The sequence below is a fragment of the Arachis ipaensis genome, chromosome B3, assembly GCF_059453495.1.
Source record: "Arachis ipaensis isolate K30076 ecotype BB chromosome B3, ASM5945349v1, whole genome shotgun sequence".
NCBI lineage: Eukaryota > Viridiplantae > Streptophyta > Magnoliopsida > Fabales > Fabaceae > Arachis > Arachis ipaensis.
Genome location: NC_142438.1, coordinates 33707894 through 33733700, shown reverse-complemented (window position 1 = coordinate 33733700; position 25807 = coordinate 33707894). Strand labels below are relative to the sequence as shown.

General features: G+C 34.0%; 1 protein-coding gene across 1 annotated transcript; it reads right to left on the bottom strand.

Moving 5' to 3' along the window:
* Window positions 1–8168: 8168 nt before the first annotated feature.
* Window positions 8169–18168, bottom strand: LOC107634355 (uncharacterized). The gene is made up of 5 exons (XM_016337876.3): window positions 17879–18168; window positions 13978–14014; window positions 13001–13237; window positions 12858–12905; window positions 8169–8642 (listed from the first exon to the last, which is right to left on the bottom strand). Exons 1-5 carry the CDS (start codon window positions 18166–18168, stop codon window positions 8388–8390), a joined length of 867 nt encoding a protein of 288 aa, XP_016193362.1. The 3' UTR covers window positions 8169–8387.
* Window positions 18169–25807: the final 7639 nt, after the last annotated feature.

The window sequence follows — 25807 nt, the reverse complement described above, 5'->3', positions numbered from 1 at the left end:
CCCCCTCTTACTAACCCTTCATACTCACACTTCATACACTCTAAAGCCCCCTTGGCCGAATTCCTTCTCTCCCTCTATCTCCATCTATTTTCTTCTTCTTTTACTCCATTCTTCTCTTTTATTTATTTTTGCTCGAGGATGAGCAAAGGTTTTAAGTTTGGTGTGGGAAAAGCATTACTTTTTACTTTCCATTACCACTTATGGGACCCAAGGTTGGAGAACCCTCTAGAAAGAGGAAAGAAAAGGCCATAGCCGCCACCTCCAAATCTTGGGAGATGGGGAGATTCATCACCAAAGCCCACTGGGACCACTTCTATGAAGTAGTGGCAGAGAAGAAGGTGATCCTTGAGATCCCTTTTAGGCTTAAGAAGAACGAGTATCCGGAAATCCAAAGAAAGATTCAGAGAAGAGGTTGGGAAGTCCTAACCAATCCCATCCAAAAGGTTGGGATCTTAATGGTGCAAGAGTTCTATGCTAATGCATGGGTCACAAAAAATCATGACATTAGTGTGAATCCAAATCCCAAGAATTGGAGCACCATGGTCTGAGGGAGAATCTTGGACTTTAGTCCGGAAAGTGTGAGGTTGGCGTTCAACTTGCCTTTGATGCAAGGAGACCTACATCCTTACACTAGAAAAGTCAACTTTGATCAAAGACTGGATCAAGTGCTCTCAGACATCTGTGTGGAAGGAGCACAATGGAAAAGGGATTCCCAAGGCAAGCCCATTCAACTAAGAAGGCTTGACCTCAAATCCTTAGCTAGAGGATGGTTGGAATTCATCCAACGCTTGATGCCAGGGCATTTTGGCCAGTTTCACTGACCTTTTCTTTACTGTTTTTAAGGTAGTTTCATGCATTTTCTTAGAAAATAAGCGAGTTTTGGGTAGATATTCACTTACATCTTGATTCAAGCATACATTGTGCACTTTACATGATTTCATGAGAATTTTGCATGAATTATATGATAAATTGGATGATGCATGATCCCATGATTAAGAGAAAGACTTTGATGCACTTTGTTTGATTGATTTCAGGCCAAAAAAAGAAGAGAAGAGCCACGTTAGTGGCTACGTTAGTTACACTAACGTGGGCACTAACGTGGAAGGAAGGAAAGCCCCAACATTAGGGAGAAAAGTTAGTGGCATTAACTTTGAAGAAGGAGAGCATGGAACGATAGCAAGGAAGGCCCACGTTAAGAGTCACGTTAGCTACACTAACGTGAACTCTAACGTAGGGACAAAAGGCACCAAGCAACGTTAATGGGGAAGGTGAGCCCCAATAACGCTTGCAAAAGGGGTATATGCCAACGTTAGTGGAAAAAGAGAGTGCCACTAACGTTTGCGAAGGCTAGAAGACCCACATTAGTGAGATTAACGTGGGAACTAACGTGGAAGGAAAGGGGAACGCCAACGTTAGTGGAAAAGGTGAGTTCCACTAACATTGGCGAAGCAAAAAGACCCACGTTAACTTCCACGTTAACTAAGTTAACGTGGTAGTTAACGTGGGCAAAAGTCCCACCTGGCAGCCTAACCATGCATTCTTCAAACACGCATAACTTGAGCCACAAAGCTCTAAATGAGGTGATTCCAGTAGCATTGGAAAATAGGATTCTAGAGCTTTCCAAGAATATATGGCACTACATGGTTGACACTAAATTTGAGGGAGAAAACCTGCCCCGAAAATGCAATGATGAACATGGTATCAACCTGTATTAAGGCCAACTGACCTCTTCACCTTCCAAGAAGTGTAACTCGAGTTGTAGAGCTCCAAATGATGCGCTTCCAAAGGCGTTGGAAAGTAGACATCCAGATCTTTCCAAAAATATATAATAGTATGGGGTGGACATTGATTTTGAGCTCCAGAACCTGGAAATATTAAGCCCCTGGTCGCTAGCGTTATCGGGACTCACGTTTTCCATTAATGCTAGCGACTATGCCAGCGACCATGTCCACTTCAAAGGAGCATAACTTGAGTTATAGAGATCTAATTGAGGTGATTCTAGTTGCATTAGAAAGCTGACATTTAGAGCTTTCCAACGATATATAATACTCTATAGTGGGCATGAAATTGGAGCACAAACAAGAGGCATCTTTTAAGCCCCAAAAACACCAACTGGGCAGCAAGTGCAACGTTAGCCACAATAACTTTAGCACTAACGCCACACTTGTAGCGTTAGTGTGGCTAACTTTAGCACTAACTTTAGCACCTGGACCTCAACTTGACTCACTTCTCCCTCAAGTCTACTTCAAAGCTTAAGCAAGCAAGCCCACAATTATCAACCAATCAAGACCACAAGAAGCATCTAGAATAGGAATTTTCATTTAATTATAATTTGCTTTTAATTTTATTTTGTAATTTAGGAGAGCCTATATAAAGGCCTTAGTTTTTACATTGAAAGCATTCTGGAAATTGAAGGAAGGGGGAGAGAGTGAAGACCAATTCGAACTTCTGTGAATTGGCACACTCCAAGGGGAGTGGGTCTTCGGACCCCTCCCCTCCTACACTCTTCTTCCTTTTCTCTTCTTTTTCTTTCCTTAGTAGTAGTTTAATTCTAGTTTGTATTTTTCATTTATGAACTTTGAAGTTTCAATTTTAGTTTCAATTTTCATCTTTATTTTTCTGCACTTTCTTTCTTTTCTATTTTGGTCGAGCAATGATCAACTAACTCTTTTCATTGGGTTAGAGAGCTCTATTGTGATTCAATAGATTAAGTGTAGTTCTTATTCTTCTTCTTCTTCTATCTTTTCTCTTGATTTTGCTTGAAAGCTTTCGATCTTCATCCAATTGGGTAGTTATCTTGGAAAAGAAGCTATTCATACTTGGATCTCTTCTGAACCTTGAAAGAGGAATGAAGAGATCATGCTAGAAATACTTTCTCATGCTGGACCAAATTGGGTTTGGAAGGATATGTGACTATAATCCTACCAACACTTGATTTGGGAAATGCATGTGGTATAATCAGTGATCATACTTCATCTCTTCTCATGAGCAATTGACCAAGGAATTGGCTATTGATCAAGATTTGAGAGATTGAATTCCAAGAAATTGGAATTCGATCAATTAAGATTGCCAAGGAGATCAATGAATGCATTGATTGAGGAAGAGATGAGAATGAACTTGATCCGGAGGATTGCAATATCTCTTGATCCCAATGTTCATTTTATTTTTTAGTTCTTACATTTACTTTTCTTGCCATTTTACTTTTCTGCACTTTATTGCTTTCTTTACATTCATGCAATTTACATTCCCTTTTTACTCATCATCCAAATCTGAATCGTCTAACTAGGATAATCAATCAACTATTGATTGCTTAATCTGTTAATCTCTGTGGGATTCGACCTCACTCTTTTGTGAGTTATTACTTGACGACAAATTCGGTACACTTGCCGAAGGAAATTTGTTATCAGACAAGTTTTCCGCGCATCAATGCTCTATCATCGCTACTAGCGATCGGTCAAAAGTGACCATAGACTGAGCCATCATGATCCATTGCATCATGATTGGGAGTGAGATGGAATTACATGAGGTGATACCTCAAGAATTATACAAGGTTGGCATTCCCTCACCTCATATGTCACCTATGCAATTCAGCCAGAATTATCATAGAGGGAGACATCTTCATTGAGGAGGACAAGCCATTACTAAGAAGAGGATGGAGCAAACTAGAGAGCATGCACATGAGCCTGTGCAACCGCCTCAGCAAGAAATTCCTGGGATACCTCAAGGGATGCAATTTCCTCCTCAAGGCTATTGGGACCAATTGCATAATTCTCTTTTGGAGAATTAAACACTAATATGGAGCAATTGAGGTTAAAGCATCAGGAGCATTCTACCATCCTCAATAAAGTAAAAGAAGATCAAAGAGCTATAAGGAAAGAACAACAGAGACAAGGGCGTGACATTAAAGAGATCAAGCACTACATTGGATCCTCAAGGAGGAGTAGTAGCCGCCATCACTAAGGTGGATTCGTTCTCTTAATCCCCTTTTCTTATGTTATTTTTCTGTTTTCTGTTATATTTTATTATCTGTTCTCTTGTTCTTATTGCATGATCATTTCTATCTATGTCTTAAAGTTATAAAATGTTCCATATATCTCTCACCTACTTAAAAGAAAATTTTATTTGATAGAGAGATTAAGTTGCATGAATTTCGAGTTTATCTTAAAAATAGTTCAATTATCTTGATGTGGTGGCATTGCTTTAGTTTTCTGAATGTATGAATGAACAGTGCATATTTAAAATTGGAATTAAGAATGTTGGCTCTTAAAAGAATGATGAAAAAGGAGAAGTATTATTGGTAATCTAAAAAATTCAAAAAAATTGATTCTTGAAGCAAGAAAAAGCAGCAAAAAAGCAATAAAAGAAAAAATATATATATGCTTATACGAAGAAAAAAAAAGTAAGCTGAAAATGAAATAAAAGCCAATAGCTCTTTAAACTAAAAGGCAAGAGCAAAAAGCCAATAACCCTTTAAACCAAAAGACAAGGGTAAAAGGATCCAAGGCTTTGAGCATCAATGGTTAGAAGGGCCTAAAAAGAATAAAATCTTGGCCTAAGCACTCCAAATGGAAAGTGTCCTAACTATATGCTTGTGGTGTGAAGGTGTCAAGTAAAAAGCTTGAGACTGAGCAGTTAAAGTCTTGATCCAAAGCAAAAAAGAGTGTGCTTAATAAATCTAGACACCTCTATCTAGGGATTCTAGCAAAGCTGAATCACAATCCGAAAGGGTTCACCCAGTTAAGTGTCTGTTGCATTTATGTATCCGGTGGTAATACTGAAAAACAAAGTGCTTAGGGCCACGGCCAAGACTCTAAAAAGCTTTGTTCAAGAATAAAAAAGAACTGAACTAGGAGAGTCAATAATATCATCTGGATTCTAAGTTCCTAAGGATGCCAACACTTCTGAGTTTCAATGGATAGTGAGATGCCAAAACTATTCAGAAGCAAAAAGCTACTAAGTTCCGCTCATCTAATTGACACTGAGCTTTATTGAAAATTATGAGATTTATTGTATCTTATTCTTCTTTTTATCCTACTTTGTTTTTAGTTGCTTTGGGACAAGCAATAGTTTAAGTTTGGTATTGTGATGAGCGGATATTTTATACGCTTTTTGGTATCATTTTCATATAGTTTTTAGTATGTTTTATTTAAGTTTTATTAAGTTTTCATAGGTTTTAGTGTAAAATTCACATTTTTGGATTCTACTTTGAGTTTGTGTGCTTTTATGCAATTTCAGGTATTTTTGGCTGAAATTGAGGAGCTGGAGCAAAAGTCTGATTCAGAGGCAGAGAAAGCACTGCAGATGTTGTCAGGATCTGACCTCCTTACACTCGAAGGAGATTTTCTGGAGCTACAGAAGTCTAAATGGAGCGTTCTCAATGGCTATGGGAAGCTAACATACAGAGCTTTCCAGCAATGTATAATAGTTCATACTTTGCTTCAGAATTGAAGGCCCAAAACTGGCGTTCAACGCCAGCTATCTGCCCCAGTTCAGGCATCCAACGCCCACAAAGGAGTAGCCAGCATTCCAACGCCCAAAAAGAACCCCCCCAAGCAGGCGTTCAACACCAAGGAGCCACCCTAGCTTGTGGAGACACTCAAGACTCAGCCCAAACACTCACCAAGTGGGCCCCGGAAGTGGATTTTTACACTAAAAGACTGTTTTTCCCTTCTTATGTAATCCTTAGTCATTAGTCTAGTATTTATTTGAGAACTTTTATACTTTTAGGGAGGAACTAATTTCTCCGAACACTTCTAGCATATTTTCGTATTTCACATTGTATTTTGTATCAGTATGAGTCTCTAAACCTCCTAGGTTGAGGGGAGGAGCTCTACTGAGTTTTATGGATTAATAAAGTATTATTGTTCTACTTCAATTCGTGTTTGATTCTCTATTCTAAGATGTATCTTCGTTCTTCATCCTTATGAAAGCGTTGAACTGGCACAAGGTTATCTCATTCTACATGGGTTCAGAGTGAGTCTTTCATCGGACAATGATGAACCACTAGATTGATTATACATCTCTTAGACAGCTAATCCACGACTTCGTTGGGGACTTCTCGAGACACCAGTTCAGCCGAGGTATGGGGAGATTAGAGTCTTTGTGGTAGAGGCTAGAACCAAAGGCGCAGCATTCTCTGATCCAGAAGATTCGACCTTGTCTGTGGCATTTTGAGTAGGATCACTAAGGGGAATGAACTGCAGGAGCTTCACCCTCAATCAAACTGGATCCGCACTAACCCTGGGGTTCAGCTCTGGAGGAGAATTGGCGACCTCTCAAGAAAGGCGTTGATCACATACAGCCTGCCATAGAAGAAATTATTCACAGTTGGAGGAGACAGTGAAACCAAATTGATCCAGAAGAACAAAGCATCTCCAAGCCTTAACCATCTTCTTATCATTGCATTCACCATCAATCGAGTAACGTTTTCTTTATTTTCCTTTTATGCGCTTTAAACAACCAACCAACTTTTCTATCCGCCTGACTAAGATCTACAAGATAACCATAGCTTGCTTCAAATCGCAATCCTCGTGGGATCGACCCTGACTCACTCAGGTATTACTTGGATGACCCAGTGCAGTTGTTGGTTCAGTTGTGCGAAGTGTAATTCCGCGCACCACCTTGATTTTGGGAGTCTCTGGAAAGTTGGTCCAGCACGCCACACCCTTGTATTGGCGTGTTGCATGCCACCTTCTCTATTTTAGGTATGAGGGTGTGTTGCACGCCTTCCTTTGGCATGTTGCACGCCCACTTTTCGTCCTCTTAGGAAGTGCTTTTCCTTCATAATTTTCTTTGCTTATGCTTTGCTTCTCTTTTTCTATTATTCTCCTGCAAATATCAAGAAATCAAATAACTCAAAGTACCAATTGAATAAGGCACAAAAGCATATAATTATTAAGCAAAAGTTATCAATTCTCTTTAAGAAATGCCAAGGAAAATTACTAAAGATGCTCATGCATCAGCCAATCAACAACTGATTTTGTTAGTGACCGATATTGCTTGGTTCTAGTTTGGTGGCCTTGGTTGAAAATCGATCGCTAACAGTCATCGATCGAAGTCAGTCGCTATTTTTTAATTTAGCATCCAAGGATATGGCGACCACCAAAATCAATCACTAAATCAGTCGCTAAATCTATCGCTATTTTGGTAAATTCTTGTACTGCACCAATTCTTCCAAATCTTGATCAGTTCTCCCTGTTCTATTAGCCTCACCACCCTCTTCTGGATCATAGTCAATGAATTAGATCCGTTGAAATGAAATAAAGAAGTTGATAGAAGCACACAAAAAAGAAAGTTCAGAATGACCAAATTATGTTTTTTTTTCTTCAAAGAAATGTAACTCCAAATCAAACACCAGTGAAAGCCCTAGCAAAGCACTAGAAAACCCTAGATGGGCACTCCACTTAGCGGTCTCATGTGTGATATTTTTTATTTTATTAGTTTAATAAATATTGAATTAAGTAATAAAGTAAAAAGAAAGTTACATAGTTGTTTGAAGAGTAAACTACTAAAATGGTACCCAAAAGTTTGCATCGCTAATAAAACAAATCCCGAAAGATGCCAACAACAAATAAGCTCTCGAAAAATTCAAAAAGGCGACAAAAAGAACTAGATATTAAATATATATTCTAAAAAATAATTTTAGAGATCAAATTTTGATATAAATTTTTACAACCATGATTAGAAAAATAGGATCTTTTCATTCTTAAAATTTGATAATTTTTTGTCAAGTGAAATTTTTTTAAAAAAAAGTTATTATAAATGACCACATTTTTTGAAAAATAAAAAGAAAAATCTAGAGATCAAATTTTGTTTCCAATTTTTTTTGTGCACCTTCTAAATATTTATTCAAATGTTATCATAGAAATTTAGATTTAATGGATAAACCATTTGCTAAATGTGATTTTTTTGTTACTTACAAAAAATATAATATTTATGAATTCTTTTTGTCGTATTTTCAAATCATTCAGGGGTTGTTTTGTCGATAACATTTTTCAGGGACCATTTTGTCAAGGACTGAATCATTTGAATATCAAATTGGTAATTAATCCTTGTTTAAAAGTAACAACTTGATGGAAGTTAGTTTAATGAAAAACAAATCAACGAAGTTCTTCTTCTTAATTCACCATTAAAAAAAGAATTGATGAAAGAAAAATAAGAAGGCAAAATAATAGATAAAGTAAATTCTTCATATTAATACTTACCCATACATGAAGATAGTTCTATAGTAGTGTATACTAGAAAGTATATTAAAGTTACATATTATATACAAAAGTGAGAGTTTTATACCTTTTCTAAAGAAGAAAAATCCTACATTGGATCTAACTTTCTTTTAAACCTGGTTCACATACATTTCACACATCCAAATCACAGAAACCAAGCTAACTTTAACCAAATCCTAAACATTTGTTTCGTTTAGATTCATTATCAATAGGATTTTGGGTAACTTGTTCGTTTGTCTCTCCTTTGGTAGTGGGCTTCTCCATGGCATTTAGAAACTTGCGCATGTGCTTGAGGTATTCGGGATAAGCTTCAAGGTCACAATGTCCCCCACCCTTAACCCACAAAGGTTCATATTTTTCCTTACAATTTTCCCATAATTGCTTTCCATGGGTGCAATCAACGACTTCATCACTAGTTCCCTACGTAGAATACATAAGCACACAAACAAAACTACCATTAGTAACATGACTTTAAACAACTTTATCAAAGATTGAAATATCCCACATTGACAAATATCCATGTGTGTCGTAAAGTATTTGTATGGGGTCATCATCAATTCACAAACAGTTGCAAAAAAAAAAAAAAAAAAAAAAAAAAAAAAAAAAAAAAAACCAAATTCACAATAATATTTTGATTGTGCTACTTATACTATATTCCTAATATTTGAAATAGATATTTTTTATTTTTTATATTTGGGTAATAAAATATAGGTATACACTTGTAGTCTTCTAAATCTAAGCATCACTTATATTGTTGCATTCTAACTATGGATATTACAGTAAGAAAACAAAACCATAATTCCCATTATAGTTACAACTCTATTAATTATTTGGACTTTCCTCCGTTACTGCTTAGAAAAGGAACTAAATATTTGTAAAACATATACTCTATTAGAATAATTGAGATATTACAAAATCAAAATTAATATAGAAAAAGCTTAATGGGCAAATCTTTTGGAAAAATGACACATTTTATTCCTATGCTAAAATTGACTCAAAGTTGCAAAATAATAGAAATATCAATTTGTATACCAAATATAACCATTAAAAATGAATAGGAATCCACATTGATGTTACTGCGATTAGTGGATAACTCATCTAGCAGAGAGAGGAAGCTAGTTGCCAACTGGCATGTTAAGTTAGTTAGACGTTAGAGAGAAGAATTAGTTAGTCAGATAAATGTGTGTAAAAAGTTAGTTAAATTTGAGCTCATTGTAAAGTAGTATTTAATGGTAGAATGTATCACAAAAAACTAAGATTCATCACTCTGAACTTGAAACTCATTTTTGAAACTCAATAAAACTCTACCCCCTGTAGCTATTCTCTCGCCCCCACTCTCATATTCTGTGTCAACTAAGAACATATTTTAACATGGTATGATGAGCATGTATTTGCAGAGATCTATGAGTACCTTATATAAGAAATGATTAATTCGAGTTTTGTGAGTTCTAATTCTTGTGGTTTAAGCCCAATTTTGTTACAAAGAAAAGAACGATGAACCAAGAGTTCTCCATGGCATGCTCCAAAAATTCACAAAGATGAATTCACAAATTTCATCATTTGAAGCTCTCCCAAAAGCAAACCAAAATTTGTACCAAGATCTTTCAATTACTATTTCTTGCACCCTAACGAGAATCCAGGAACAATGTTAACAACAATTGCTTTGTCAACTCATAACTATCACTCTAAGGGCAAGATCTGCTTGCATTTCCATCAAGTTAAAAAACAAGCTCAAATTTATCTATGCTTCATTACCGAAACTAGACGAGAATTATATCACATTCAGTGCTTGGGATAGATGCAACACCCTTGTGATTTCTCGGCTACATGCCTCACTAAATCAAGAAATCTTATGAAATGTGCTGTTGTATGATAATGCATGTGATTAGTGGGAGGAGATGGGGCAAAGATATTTTGAAGAAGATGTATTTAGAGTTACTGAATTGTAGGAAGAAATATTCTCGAGACAAAGAGAGATGTCAATTACATCTTATTTTGTAAAACTTAAATGAGTTCGGGAAGAAATTGAAGAGTTTAGACTGATCCCAGCATGTGATTGCTTTGTCCAATGTTCTTGCGGACTTGGAGTTGTTAGAGAATACAGAAGCAAAAAACGTCGTATACTTTCTAAGGGGACTCAATGATCAATATTTCACAGTAAAATCCCAAATTACCAAATAATGTTAATAAAACCTCTTCCTGAAGTGGTAGCAGCATATTCATTGCTTCTGCAACAAGAAAGACAGTCGAGCCAAGTAGGAGGGCTGAACTCAAAGGTTTTAATCAATGCAGTAGTAAATAATTCAAGAATTGGCTATAGAGATAGAGCAGTTGGGAGTTCGAACTTTGGGAATAAAGGAAGAGGCATAGGTCGTGGAATATTTGGTAGATATAGGGGACAAAATTCTCCAAAGATTTGTGCTCACTACAGCAAAAATAGACACCTCACTGACTCATGTTCCCATAAACATGGGTTCACACATGATATGGAAAGAGCCCAAAAAACAGCAAGCATAAATAGCTTTGAGGTTGCTGAGAACAATGTTAGTTGCAACAAGATTTTAATTCAGCAAAAGGGAAGTCAAGATTTTGAGAACCTGTTTTCAGAAGATCAAAAGAAGGCCTTGGTTGCATTTTTCCACCATCATGCATAGTTTCCTACTCATCCATCATGTGTACTCCAAATCCTTTCCACTTATATACACTCAAATTTTTCTAATAAGTGGATTCTGGACACAAGAGTAGCTGTTCATGTATCATTCTCTTTAAAATTTTTCCAAATCCAAAGAAAGATCCCACCAGTAATTGCTAAACTGTTAAATAGTTGACAAACTGTTTCAACCACATGTGGAGCAAAATAATGAGGGAACAACCTATCACACTATACTATGACAATCAGACAACACTCCATATTTATGTATAGACATTGGTAAGCAGGGTATTTCTTGTAGTGATATAGACATTAATTGTCATATAGTGGAAGGTAAAGCTCCTTCTAATCAGGTGGTTGATGTCCTCACAAAGTCACTTGATCCTAGATTGTTCTCTCAATTACACTCCAAGCTTGGTATGGTAGATTTCTAGATGCCAAGCTTAAAGAGGAATGTTGATGGATAACTTAGCTGCCAAGGAGTGGAAGCTAGCTGCTAGTTGGTATGTCAAGTTAGTTAGACGTTAGAGAGAAGAATTTGTTAGTCAGACACTTGTGTAAGTAGTTAGACTTGATCTCAGTGTAAAGTAGTATTTAAAGGTAGATTGTATCACAAGAACACTAAGATTCATCACTCTAAAGTTGGAACTCATTTTTGAAACTCAATGAAACTCTGCTCGTTTAGCTTCTTTCTCACCCTCACTTTTATGTTTTCTGTCAATTAAGAATAGATTTTAACAACTAGAGTATCAAACCCCTATGAACTAGCTCATTATATGTTACAAAGTATAGATTTTAAATTTGAATTTGAATCATAGATTATGTACAACATCATTTTAGAAAACAAAGTTTGAGAAATACTCTTAAGAAATGTTGTTTAAGTTGTATCTATCCAATGTTTAGTTTGTCATTTTAGTTTTTCCTCCAAACATAAGAAGATAAAGATTAACTCCAGTTTTAACTTTACGGACAAGATGCGAAGATTCTTTTGTTTCAAACAGATGAAATTATATAACTTGAAAATAACGAGAACAAATATCCAATCGATTTTTATTTGTTTTGTACTGCAACCCCGTATAAAATAAAATTACAAAATGATTCATAACGTTTTCAGGGACTGAATATAATTTTTTTTAATTTTTTTTATCGAAAGGGGTTTATATATCTCACAAGCAATGAATAAAATAAACAGAATATTTATTCAAATAATAACTATATGTGACACACAAACTAACAAAAAATATCATGCTTAAATCGACAAATACTATATAACTTTTTTATATAAACACACTTTTTTCTATTTTTTAGCAATGAATATAAATTTAAATTTTAAAAAATAATCAATTCAAAATTTTAATAAATCTTAGTTTCCATGCTTTTCATTCAGCCAAACCGCAAAATGAAATATCTCATTGACAAATAGGAATTATAAAAAATATCTCTAACAAATATCACATTAAAAACTATAAAAAAATGTTCTATATATACTAAAAGTCAACCACCAAATTGTCAACTACTATATATTTGTGTATATTTAAACAAAGATGTTAATGTTCACACCAAAAATCAGCCAACATATATTTATATGTGGTTAAACTTATTTTTAATATGTATTTTATATTTTAACATATATTTTGTATCAATAATTGATTTAGTAGTTGATTTTTAATATACACATAATATGATTAATATTTATATATATTAATTTATATATTTTTTAACTAAATAATCAACCATCAAAATAATCAAACAAGCCATAGTATATAATCAAACTTGCTATAAATGAATAATTAAATTTGTGTAAATAATATAATAAAAAAAATTTGTGAGATGCTAAATACGTATTTTTATATGCAATGGCTAATTAGTGGTTGACTTTTAGCATATATATAGGTATATATAAAACAGATAGATACTAAAAGAAAAATAAAACAGAATTAAAGTAAAAAAATATAGATGATATGAAAAGATGTAGGTATATATACATGCAGAATTAACACTGGGCTGTTGACATGCTTTATTTTGTCTATATTCTGAAACAAAAAAAAAAGGTTTTGTTAACATAAAAGAAGAACAAAATTTCAACAAATTTTAGAATCAAAATCGAGGAATAATTAGAAAATCATACTTTGAATATGTCAAACCAAAATGTCATCTTGATAGGGTATAAGACCCTTATCCCTGAGAGGATGCCACTGTGGATAACAACAGCTCTCAAGTTTACTAACTTAGAAGCCAAGTGTACTGTGGGGCCACTTCCAACTGATTGACCATACAAAATTAGTTCTTCTTCCTTAATCCCATATTGACTCTTCAAACAATCATACACTGCTTCTACGTCATAGTATGTGTTCAACTCGGTTGGCTATTATAGTTAGAGAGGTGTTCATGCAAAGATTGTCCAATTAGATAGGCCAATATAAAAGTTTGGTAAAAGATAAAGAACTCGGATGATAGAAAATTTGAAAGTTAGCTTCTTTTACCTATACGACAACATTTAATTAGATATAAAAATATTTTGTGAATACAAAATTCAATCACAAAATATGAAAATACATTAAAAAAATATTATGCGGATAAAAAATTAACTATTAAATATTTTTGTATAAATATATATATTGTTTAATTTATTTTTAATATGTATTTTGTATTTCAATATGTATATATTCATATAATGTATGTATATAATATACATATCCATTCTCATCATAATCATAAATTTTATTTATTATAAATGTAAATTTGATTGACTATATATGGTCTTAAAATTTGATTATAATTGCATATCTGATTTGATTTTATTATTTATGAAATTTATGACAAATGTAAATCTAATTTGTACTTTTTAATATTGTAAGTCGATTTCTTATGTATATATCGAGCAACCAATAGTGGTTCATTTTGTGGTGTTCATAAAATTTATTTAATTAATTAGATATCACTATAAAATAGCTTTGTAATAAAAAGTTATCTCTTTCAAATTTTTATTTTTGTCTTTTTATCATTTCATAGGGTTATAAAAATTAAACTCTTAAAAATAATCCAATGAAGTGACAAAAAAATAAAAATGAAAATTTGAGAGAGATCAAATCTTATAATACTTACCTTACCTGTAGAAGCACCATATCCTGAGTAGTCATAACTGCAATTTAATCAAAACGTAGTATATTTTAGGAAAACAAATAAAAAAGACTTCCCTATTATTCTTTAACTTCAAAATGATGTATCTATATGAACAAAAGGAGCAGCCATCCACTATACGGTATTATAAGAATAGACACTTTCATGCCACCTCTACAAATTTTTCATGAAATTTAATCTTATTCAATTTAACAATTAAAAATTAAATTTCTTGTCATCTTTATTATTTACACGAATTTTAACAATTTATATTAGAAAAAGTCTAGAGGGCCAGCAACTTTGTTAAATTCTGGCCAGCATATAACCAACAAAGAAAAGTGAACCATTGGATGAAATCTCACACTAATCTCACACTATTAAAACCATCATTGATGGATATTTGATGGCTACAAATCACAAAAGTTGCTGCTCCCTAGCATTCTTCTTTATATTATTCAGAGTATTTGAAGTGAAAAAAGATTGTTTAAGTCTAAATTATAATAGAAAATGAAATTAGCTCTTTTTTTCATTGAACAAATTCTGGATTCTTTTTTCTGTTTGGTTTTCTTATTTCGAACTATAATAAAATTATTGATTTACTAATATCTCAACTTTCATTGGTACGGTGTAAATATGGTTGATCTAAACAATCATCACAACCTGAATCTATCAATTCTGCTAGGTAGACAACAGAAATTATGAACAACGTAAATAATGGACTATATTCCAAGCTTACTAAATATGAAAATAACATCCAATGTAATTACCCCATCGTGTTTCTAATTTCACTTTCCCATTTTACCTTTTTTATTAACCTAAATCTTGTTTTCACCTACCCCTAGGCCCTAACGTCAATCCTATTTTTTCACCGCATCACCTTACTGCCACCTCCTATCACCAGAAACGAAACTTCCCAACGCCGCCCTCGTCCGCTGTCGCTAACCAGCCGAGACGAATCGCAGTTCTCCTGTTGCTAGGACGCTGTACCACTGCCGCTATGTTACCACCGCGCAGTCGCGTCTTCTCCCCATCCTTCATGCACCGTTGCTCTACCCATTTTGAAGCCTACAAAGTGATGTCACACTGTTGCTGAGCTAGAGGCCTTGTTCTATTGCTACTTCAACGTTGCACCTCTGGCCTTGCTTCCACACTGCTGCGTCATACCGCTTTGCTTTATTCACCAATTGGTATGACCCAAATAGACATCCACATCTTAGTATAAATAACCATTCACATACATAGTAAAATAAACATCCGCCATAGTTGATAAGAAACAACTAACATGTTGACTAAAATACCACCCGTGTATCATGTTTAAATGGCGTAACTTAAACCCAACTTGAAATCAGGAAAAACTAACTAAATCTAATCCAAACCACATCACAAAAGAAACCTGCAGAGCATGTGCATGCATAATCAAGCAAATCAAGTAAAATATCAATGGTATACCTAACTAAACATCCACTTTAGAAAGAAAAGAACCATCTGCATACATAGTAAAATGAACATCCGACTTAGTTGATAAGAAACAAGTAACGAGACAGTAACTGCAGGCACCGAGGTCGCGATACAGCAGAACGATGGTAGAACAGGATTACGAGAAAGCGGTTGCGGATGCACGTGTAATGCAATACAACGGCACTCGTGGCCAGGTGCGCAACTCACGGATAGACGGGCACCTCGCGACGGCTCTCCTTCTGACGGCGACAAAGATCTATGTAGGCGGATCGACAACGCACTGTCGATGCCTAGCAGTGGAGGTCTGAACGGCAGACGGTTAGCAAAAACAGAAGGACAGTGCAAACAGACACATCGTTTAAAAAAAAATAATTCAAAAATAAAAAAAATTTAAAATTATTATAAAATTAATTTTTCTCTTTTAACCTATTATTTAGGTTGTTCAGAAAAAATATTGTTACTTATACTTTCTCTTTTCCTATTAGACATTATTTATATATAATTTTCTATCTATTGATTCTATGTATGAAATCTATGACAGAGAAAAAACATGAGAAAAGTCGAAGAAGAGCATGCTACCCAAATCGCTGCAAGAAGCCCAAACCTCTTTTGACTTTGGAGGATGAGAAGGACACAAACAGTTGGTGGTCGCAAATGTGGGAGGGGTATGGCATTGGGTGCATCAACACCAGCAATGCGCCTCGATTTAATGATGCTAAGATGCTAGGGGACCATACTACTACGGGTTAGCAAGACCAATGAGGATGTGGTGCATGGAGTTAAAGGCATGCTAGCTACCATTGGGAGCACCACATTAAGTCGATACAAAGGTGACTGACCTGAAAAGCATAGTCAGCCAATTGTAAACGCTCATGTAGTCGCGCAATGTAGAGCAGCTCTTCTAACAGTGTACAACTAACCCATCCAACTCCCTTTATGACCGGTAATGGTAACACACGCAAGATCTAAAACGAAGATCCACCCACACTGACGATGATGCCGATGACAACGAATTCCTCATCGAGGACTACCTGTGAACATTATTTTATGACATTATTCACAATTGATATTTTTATTGAATTTATTTGTTTATATTATATATACAACAGGTAAGGAAAAAAGAAAACCTTAATTGATCATTAGGCTATTTCTAAGAAAAAGATAAAAATAGTCATTTTTATTATTTATAGATGCCCCTCGCATCAGTATAGCTATTTTAATAGTAATTTTTTATATTTTAGCGACAGTTTTACTAACAGCCACGAGGCATTGGTAAAAATCATCAAATTTTATCAATAGGGTTATGACTTGTCACACTTTTATCATTGTCCCGACCATCTATAAAATTTATTACGCGCCTGGACTATAAATCGTAAGACTATCGATAATACTTAACATTCTTGTAATGGGTGAATGAGCAACACCATATTCACTAATGCCACGAGACGAATGGTCTATCGAAATGCGAAGTCAAAAATTAATAAAAGGAGTGGGGTGGAGATAAGGGTACAGTGAAGGTGGGATCCTGGAGTCGGAAGAGGAATGGTGATGATAATAAAGATGATGATGTTGTTGTTGTTGTTGTTGTTGTTGTTGTTGTTGTTGTTGTTGTTGATGATGATAAAGAGGGAAAATGATGGGATGATAGTAAAGATGATGATAATATATCAATGAGTAAAATTAAAAAAAAAAAAACACTTATTGATGATATAAAATTAATGGTAAAGACAACTAAAATTGATTTTATTATTGGGATGAAGTTCAATCAAACTAAACGTACGTTATCATTATTTTTTAAAAACATTTTAAAAATACTACCTTTTCGTTAGATTTGGATACTATATAAAATTAATATGTTTCTTTTAAATCAATATTAAAAATAATGATAGTTTGGTTTAATTATTATTCAAGGTACTTTTAACTCTCAACAACTAATAATTCGTCAAGATTCCAAGAACTAAAACCAAATATTGTGTTATATCATAATGAAGTTATTATATAGATTAAGACGTTGCTGTTAAGGCACTATAATTGGCCTAATAATAAGGTATTAAAATAGTGTATATATATATATATATATATATAATGCTAGAAACACAATTATCATATTTACCAATTAAAATTCATAATATTTATAACGATAAAATAAAAGAATAATTAATAAGTCTGAAACTTGATTTTAACAATTAAGGGTTTTAGCATTCTTTTACATATGAATCTATTAAAATTTTGTTGTCCATTTTATCTCCACTAATTCAATAATATAATGAAATTTCCCACTTCAACGATCACGTTATATATAGGTATAATATATTCATCCCTCTAGAAAATAAAACCAATTGCAAATACAAAGAATAACAATATTGAGATCAAGCTATAAATATGGATGTGAATAGAAGAAGAAAAAGAAGAAGAATAAGAAAGGAACCTCATAATATTGACGCGAAGTTGAGCTCTGAGGTACATGAAAAGGTCGATCATCTGACCCAAGTCAGCGGCATTGCCATGCGAGTATAGGAATGTAAACCTGGCAAAAGGGTGTTTCCAAAATATAGCAATGATCTTGTTCCCACTCTTCGTCTCTAGACGATGCACTTCCACATTCTTCTCTTTGGGAAGCGGCGAGAATATGAGCTTCATCCCATCCTTCTCCTCTAGCACTTCATACGTTGGTGGGGTTGGAGGATAAAATGCAAATCTTGAAGCTACATTTCCCATTTATAGGGTTATATTGTCGTAACTCCAATATGCATGTTCTATAATAATGTTGATTAGATTTTCAAGGATATATTATCTTAGTCTCACTCTATTTGATTCTATCATCATGTGCTAATGACAAAAATGAGAAAAAACGGTGTGCCACTTTTTTGTTGTTGTTGAAATGATTCGTTTGTGGTGGGTTACAATGATGGAAATGAGTTATCTGTATTGAGATTCTAAATGGAATGCAAGTGTAAAATGTGAAAGCAAAGGAGGAAGGTAATCGAAGAAAACCAAAAAAGTAAGTATACCCTATTTAAGCGGCTTCATTGTTGGAGCTATTGTTGTGGTGGGAATAGATAGGACCATTTACCTTCATTTTCATCAATTAAAAAAAATCTTAAATAAGCTTTGGGTTTGGGTTTTAATAAATATTTTGAGTTTTGAAACATTTTTTTTTTCTAGTCCAAACACTTTTAAAATATTTCGTTATTTTTTATTGGTAAGAAAACGGGGCTAACGCCTAAGATTACACATCTACAATGTTTTGGGGTAAGATTGCCCTTCTACAATCATCAAGCAAAATCTGTCTAAGTTCTGTTGCAGGTTAATCTGTGAAGTGAACTCCAGGATGGGTTCTCAAGCTCTTCTTTGCTAATCAGTCCGCGCACCGATTTTCTTCTCGATAGTTGTGAACAAACTTTACTTTTCATTTCCTTTCTTTGAGTGTTGCTATTGCTCTAGCTATATTGTCCGAATGTGCCTTTAGCTTATTTTCGTGATTTATCACTCGTCCAACCGTTTCGAAATCAGCTTCAATAATAACTCTTTTAAAGCCCAAGTCTCAGACTATCTTTAAACCATGCAAAACACCCCAAAGCTCAGCTTGGAAGGCGATACACCTTCCCATATTAACCATATATCCCGCGATACATCTTCCATCTTTAGTTCTAAAAAGGCCGCCGACGGATCCAAAAATTTTGGATAGTGGGGAAAAAAAAAAAAATATATATATATATATATATATATATAATTTTTATAATAAAAATATTATGTATACATAAAAATTAGTTATCAAATTATTTATTAATCATTATATATTTATATATAAATATATATATATTATTTAATTTATTTTTAATATGTATTTTTTATTTCAATATATATACACAGGTAGTTATTTTCGATGTATATATAACATGATTAGTTTTTATAATATCTAATTTTACAAATTAAAACACTAAAATAATCATTTATAAATAGGATAAAGTATATTTTTTGTCCTTAAAGTTTGACAAAAATTTTAAAAATATCCTTAAGTTTTATTTTGTTTCAATTTTGTCTCAGAAGTTTTCGATTTGCATCAAATATACTCCTGACGGCTAATTTTTCAAAAAATTTAAGATCGATTCAACAATAATTTCATAAGAACAACCCCTCAATACAAGCAAATCAAGCATAATTTTCATGTATTATTGTTATATTGGTCTTAAATTTTTTGAAAATTTAGCCTTCGAAGGTATATTTGATGCAAATAAAAAATTTCTGGAATAAAATTGAAACAATATAAAACTTAGGGATATTTTTAAAACTTTTGCCAAACTTCAAGGACAAAAAATATACTTTACCCTTATAAATATCTGTCTTTTATATAGGATAATGCTACATATTCATATTTTTTTGTTAACCAAGTCCAATCAAATTTATCTAAGACAACAAAAATCAGTTATGACTGATATTATTTTAAATTTTATTGTTTAACTTGGTTAGACTTAGTTCATAAAAAGACTTGGATGTGTAGTATTTCTTTTACATATATAAGTAAATACTTATTTAGAAAATTACTTCTTATACAATTAGAAGTCAATTCTTATTGAGATTCATAGTTAAAAAAGTTCTTTCAATTAATGTAGTTACAAAAAAAATTAAAACTAATATAAAAAAAAGATAAATAACACTCTTTCGAGTTGATTTCTAAGAAAAAACACAAATTTTATTTAAATTGAGAATTGATCATTCTAATGACATCTAATATAAAATTTTTAAATTGACTATGAAGTACCAAAAGTTAAGTAAAAAATTATTGTGTGGTCAAATTTAATAATTTAGTGGGGGCAAATAAATATTATTATCATATACTACTCAAAAAAATTTCAAATCGTAGTGGGGGCGATTGCCCCACACCCATATACATACATCCGTCCCTGCCGCCGTACCCTGCTGCTTCCATATCTCCTGTCACTGCTCCATCTGTATTTAGTTTGATCCATTCTTTTAGTGGACACTTCCATTTGATATTTGCCTCCCTTCTTTTTGGGCCTGATTCCAGCAGCTTCGCTTTTCGAAAAGCTAAGATGATGGAGTTTACATAGTAGTATATAACCACTTTAGTCTCTTTTGGTCTCTTGAAAGGGAGAATATTTCTCTGTTCTTCCAATTCCAAGTCCAACATGTGACTATGAACTGTGTGATCTATCGTACTTGTTTGGTGATTCCAAGTTCCGTAGTAAGATTTCAACGGATCCATACATCAAAGAGAGATCTATAAAAGTTAGATAGATGACTTGGTGCAACTATTTTTTGCAAAGTTCTGCTTACCTTCGGACAGTCTCGGACAACATGCATCAAGGATTCCTTTACATTAGTCTATATATGACAGTGAGGGGAAGCACCAAATATCCTACTGCCGTACTGGGCCTTTGGGAAGTTACAAGTTTCTTGTGCACTAGCAGCCACATGAAAGCTCTGATCTTTTGGGGTCCTTGCCACTTCCATATTATATTCCAAACCTAATCGTTTGCCTCTTATAGATGACATAAAGCTTGATAAGCAAGTCACGTGTTCTTTTCCACATTAATCTATCTTCTCCTAGATCTTCACATGGTGGATGCAAGGCCCTTATTTTTTGGACTATGTTGTCTTGGAGATTGTCATTGAAGAGAGAGAAAAGTCTCATCCTCCACTCTCCATAACCGTATATTTCAGTTTCATTTTCAGGTTCAATTCAGCCCCTTTTAATAATAGCTGCTGTAAGTGGTAGTTCATCCCTTAACCACGACTTTTTCCAGAGAAGTATCCTAGTGCTGTTTTCAGGTGAAAGAGCAATGTTTTGTTTGAATGTGTCCCACATCTTCCTTAAGTTTTTCTAAAAGGGTGTATCAATTGATGTTGAATTCATAGCCTGCAATAGATTTTGTTGTCTTGCATATTTATGCTTTATGATTTTTGTCCATAATGTTCCTTTTTCACTGACTAACCTCCACAGAAGCTTGAGGATGAAAGCGTCATTCATAGTGTGCAATCTTCTAAATCCCAGACCTCCTACCTTCTTTGGGCTATATATGACCTCCCATTTGATAGCATGAATTTTTCTGCTTCCTCCTTTCTCACCCCCAAATAAAGCTCATTTTCATCCTTTCTATTTCATTACAATTTTTTTTTGGAATTTTGAAATACATCATGTCAAAGTTGAGTGTAAGACTTACAACTATTTTTGCTAGTATAATCCTTCCGGCCAATGATAAGCACTTTGCTTTCCACCCCTTTAGTTTGTTTCTAACTCTGTCAATTGCACCTTTGTATATTTCTTTTTCTTTTCAGCTATTGGAAAAGTAGGCTCTCAGATATATCCCTATGCAAGGAACTTCTTTGAATCCACACTCGTTGGTTATCTCATCTCGCAAATTTCTATGGAGATTTTTTGAGAAATAAATTGAGGTCTTTTTCGCATTGATAGTAAAGCCTGAAGCTTTTCCAAATTCTTCCATGATCATCTTTATCTTCTTGATTTGGCCCACTGTGGCTTCCACAAAGAGAAGAAGATCATCGGCGAAAAGCAAATAAGAGATCAAAGGCCTCTATCTTCCTACCCTCATCGGATACCATTACCCTCCTTCAACTTGTTGTTCAATTAGATTTAAAAGTTTGTTCATAGCTATGACAAAAAGATAAAGAGAGAGAGAGAGGGTCCCTTTATCATATACCCCTCGAAGGATCAAATTTTTCAGTTTTGCAGCCATTCCACAGAATTTTATATGACACGGTAGTAACACAACTGATTTGGAAGTCCAAACTCCTGCAGGCTCTGTTTAACAAACTCCCAACTTCTCTATTATATGCCATTTTAAAGTCGATCTTAATCGTAAGGAATCCTTTCTTCCATTTAATCTATCTCATATCATGCACCATCTCCTTTGCAATTATTATGTTATCGTGGATGATTCTTCCTGTTATGAAACTAGATTGAAAAGGAAAAATTCTTTCTAGGAGCAGTGGCTTAAGTGTTGCAACCAGGATCTTTGTCAAATATTTGTAGATCATATTGCACAAGGCAATGGGATAGAACTGGTTGATAAATTTTGGGTTTTGTATCTTAGATATCAAAGCAATCAAAGTTTGGTTTATTCCTCTTATTATCTTCGAATTCTTCCAGATTTCCTTTATAAAAGAAAAAACTAAATCTTTTACTAGTCCCTAATTTTCGTTAAAAAAGAAAGCTAGGAATCCATCTTCCTCGGGAGCCTTCAAAGATCCTATGGTGAAAATAGAATATCTTACCTCTTCTTTAGTGAGAAGCTTTTCCAAGTCCTCCCTGATATGTTCTTCCAGCATCGGTACATTACTTGGATAATTTAAAAGCGGCCTATTATAATCATTTTGTGCATACAATTCTTTGAAGAAATTTTGTACCATTGATAAACCACTATTTTATGGTTTATCTTGTACTCAATTGAGTGGATTTTATCAATCTTTCATACACTTGTTTATACAAAATGCATATTTTACATTCTCCTTCCTGATTTTGTGCTATTATTGAAAATATGCTTCTTTGCACTTATATTTGCTAATATTAATCATCTCTTATTGCCATTCGATGCCTTGATATGTGTGTTAAGTGATTTCAGAAATTACAGGGCAGGAATGGCTCAGAGGATGGAAAGGAAGCATGCAAAATTGGAAGGAATACAAGAAACTGAAGGAACTGCTAAAGTTGTCCAGCCTGACCTCTTCGCACTCAAACGGTTATAAATTTAGCTACAAAGATCCAAATGATGTGGTTCCAGTTGCGTTGGAAAGCTAACGTCCGGGGCTTCGCAACGATGTATAATTCGTCATAGCTGCCTCGACGCCAAGCGACGCGAACGCGTAGATCACGCGGACGCGTGACCTGGCAAAAATACAATCCACGCAAACGCGTGGACGATGCCTCCGCGTCACTTTGCTGCGACCTAAACGTAACAGAAATCGTTATAGGCGATTTCTGGGCTGTTTTTGACCCAGTTTTCGGCCCAGAAAACTCATATTAGAGGCTATAAGGTGGGGGAATGCATCCATTGATGAGGGAGGTCTTCCATTATTCACTTTTCATAATTTAGATGTAGTTTTTAGAGAGAGAGGTTCTCTCATCTCTCTTAGGTTTTAGGATTAGGATTCCTCTTAAAGAATTTAGGATTTCAACTTCTTCTCAGGTTCAATGTTCCTTTTATTTATTTTCTCAATTCAGTTTATGAACTCTTTATGTTTAGATTGATTTTCTATTTAATATAATTTGAGGTGTTTCAGAATTATGATTGCTTTCCTTTATTTATATAAATAATTTAGATTTTTTCCTTTTGGCTTTGGTTGATTAATTGGTAACTCTTGAGTTGTCAAACTCATCGTGATTGATAATTGTTATCTTTGCTGATTGATTTAAATTCCTATAACTCTAGTCTTTCCTTAGAAGTTGACTAGGACTTTAGGTGATAAATTGATTTATCTACTTGACTTACCTTCATAGTTAGAAGTTGACTTAGTGGGGAGCAAAATATAATTCTCATCACCATTGATAAGGATAACTAGGATAGGACTTCTAATTTTCATACCTTGCCAATAGTTTTCTTAGTTATTGAATTACTAATTCCTGCAATTTATTTCTCTTATTCAAACCTTTTCAAAACCCAAAAATAATGTTTTCCATAACCAATAATAAATTATACTTCCCTACAATTCCTTGAGAAGACGACCCGATGTTTAAATACATCGGTTTATAAATTTTATTGGGTTTGTTACTTGTGACAACCAAACGTTTGTATGAAAGGACTTTTGTTGGTTTAGAAACTATACTTGCAACGAGGATTTATCTGTGAATTTCTAGACCACGCAAAAGTCTTCTCATCAAAATGGCGCCGTTGCTGGGGAATTGCAAACGTGTGCCTTATTATTGGTTATTGTAAATATTTGCTTTTTGCTTGTTTATTTGTTTTTATTTTTGTTTTTATTTTTTACTTTTTCATAAATTAAGAGGTTATTGGTTTTTATTTAGTTATTAAAAAATTTTTCCAAAATTTGTTCTTCGTGTTCATCTTGACCTTCAAGTTGTTCTTAGTTGTTCTCTTCGTTTTGATCTTAAAATTTTAAGTTTGGTGTCATTTTATTGTTTTTCTCTTTCCTCATTTAATTCAAAAATATCTTTTCTCTTTATTTTAATTGAATTTTCGAAATTTGCATAAAAAAAATTTCAGATTTCTATTTTAAAATTTTTATCTTATCTTATCTTAGTTTTAAATTTCAAAATTCAAATCTTTTTCAAAAATTATATCTTTTTCAAAACCTTATCTTATTTCAAAATCAAATTTCAAATTTCAATATTTAAATTTCAAATTTTAAATTTCAAAATTCAAAAATTCAAAATTCAAATTTTAAAAATTCAAAATTTAAAAATTCAAAATTCAAAATTTAATTTTCAAATTCAAAATTTAAATTTCAATAACCTTTTAATTTAAATTTGTTTTTATTTTCGTTTTTAATTTTTATTTGCTATTATGAGTTCTCACCCCCATTGCTTTAAGTTTGGTTCCAATGTTGTTGTAAGGAATGGAAACTATAATGAAAATAGGCATCAAGGTTGGAAGAATCAAAGATGGGAGGAGCCACAAGGATTTGATCAACCCTCTTGGTAACAACCCCCTCCAATGCACTATAACCAACAACCATTCTGTGATGCATACCAAAATGATGACTATGGTGGACTCCCTTATAGTTACCAACAAGTCCCGCCATATGCTTATGAACCATCTCCTCAACACAACTCTGGACCACCATACTCACAAGCCCCTTACCACCAAACACCACCATATGACCCTAACCTATATCCACCACACCAACCACCATATGAACCACACCCAGAACCACCACCTCAATATTCACCATTTCCATATCCTTATCAAGAAGAACCACCTTCCTATTATGAACCCTTTCTCCAAAATAATGAACCCTCATATCCACCCCAATCTCCAATGGGTGACAAACTTCGTGTTCTTCTTCAAGGGCAAGCGAAGATGCAAAGGGACGTGCTGGAACTCGCGACTGCCTTAATCGAGGTAGTAAATAAATTAGCTTCTCAACATATGAGCACTCAAAGTACTCCCATGGCTGCATGTGGAGAATCAAAAGAAGAGCGTAGCATGAAGGAGATACTAGAAACTTCGGTGGACAATGAGGAACATGGCTTTGTATTGGAACAAGTGGAGGAAGCCATAATAGTTGCAGAGGAAGAAATGATTGAAGATTTGGGAGATGCGGAACCTCCATGGGAAACTCAAGTCATAAAGCCCCCTTCTAAGGAGTTTGAAATTGATGTTGAGGAGGGTGTACAACCTCCAAAGCATATCATGGT

Excerpts from the sequence above, each read along its gene's own strand:
- LOC107634355 (XM_016337876.3), bottom strand. The coding sequence starts at position 18,168 with ATGGGAAATGTAGCTTCAAGATTTGCATTTTATCCTCCAACCCCACCA. Across the intron at positions 13,238-13,977 it reads ATGGTGCTTCTACAGGTAAG|CCAACCGAGTTGAACACATA; the intron begins GTAAGTATTATA and ends TAACTATAATAG. Across the intron at positions 8,643-12,857 it reads GCCCAGTGTTAATTCTGCAT|GGAACTAGTGATGAAGTCGT; the intron begins GTATATATACCT and ends TATTCTACGTAG.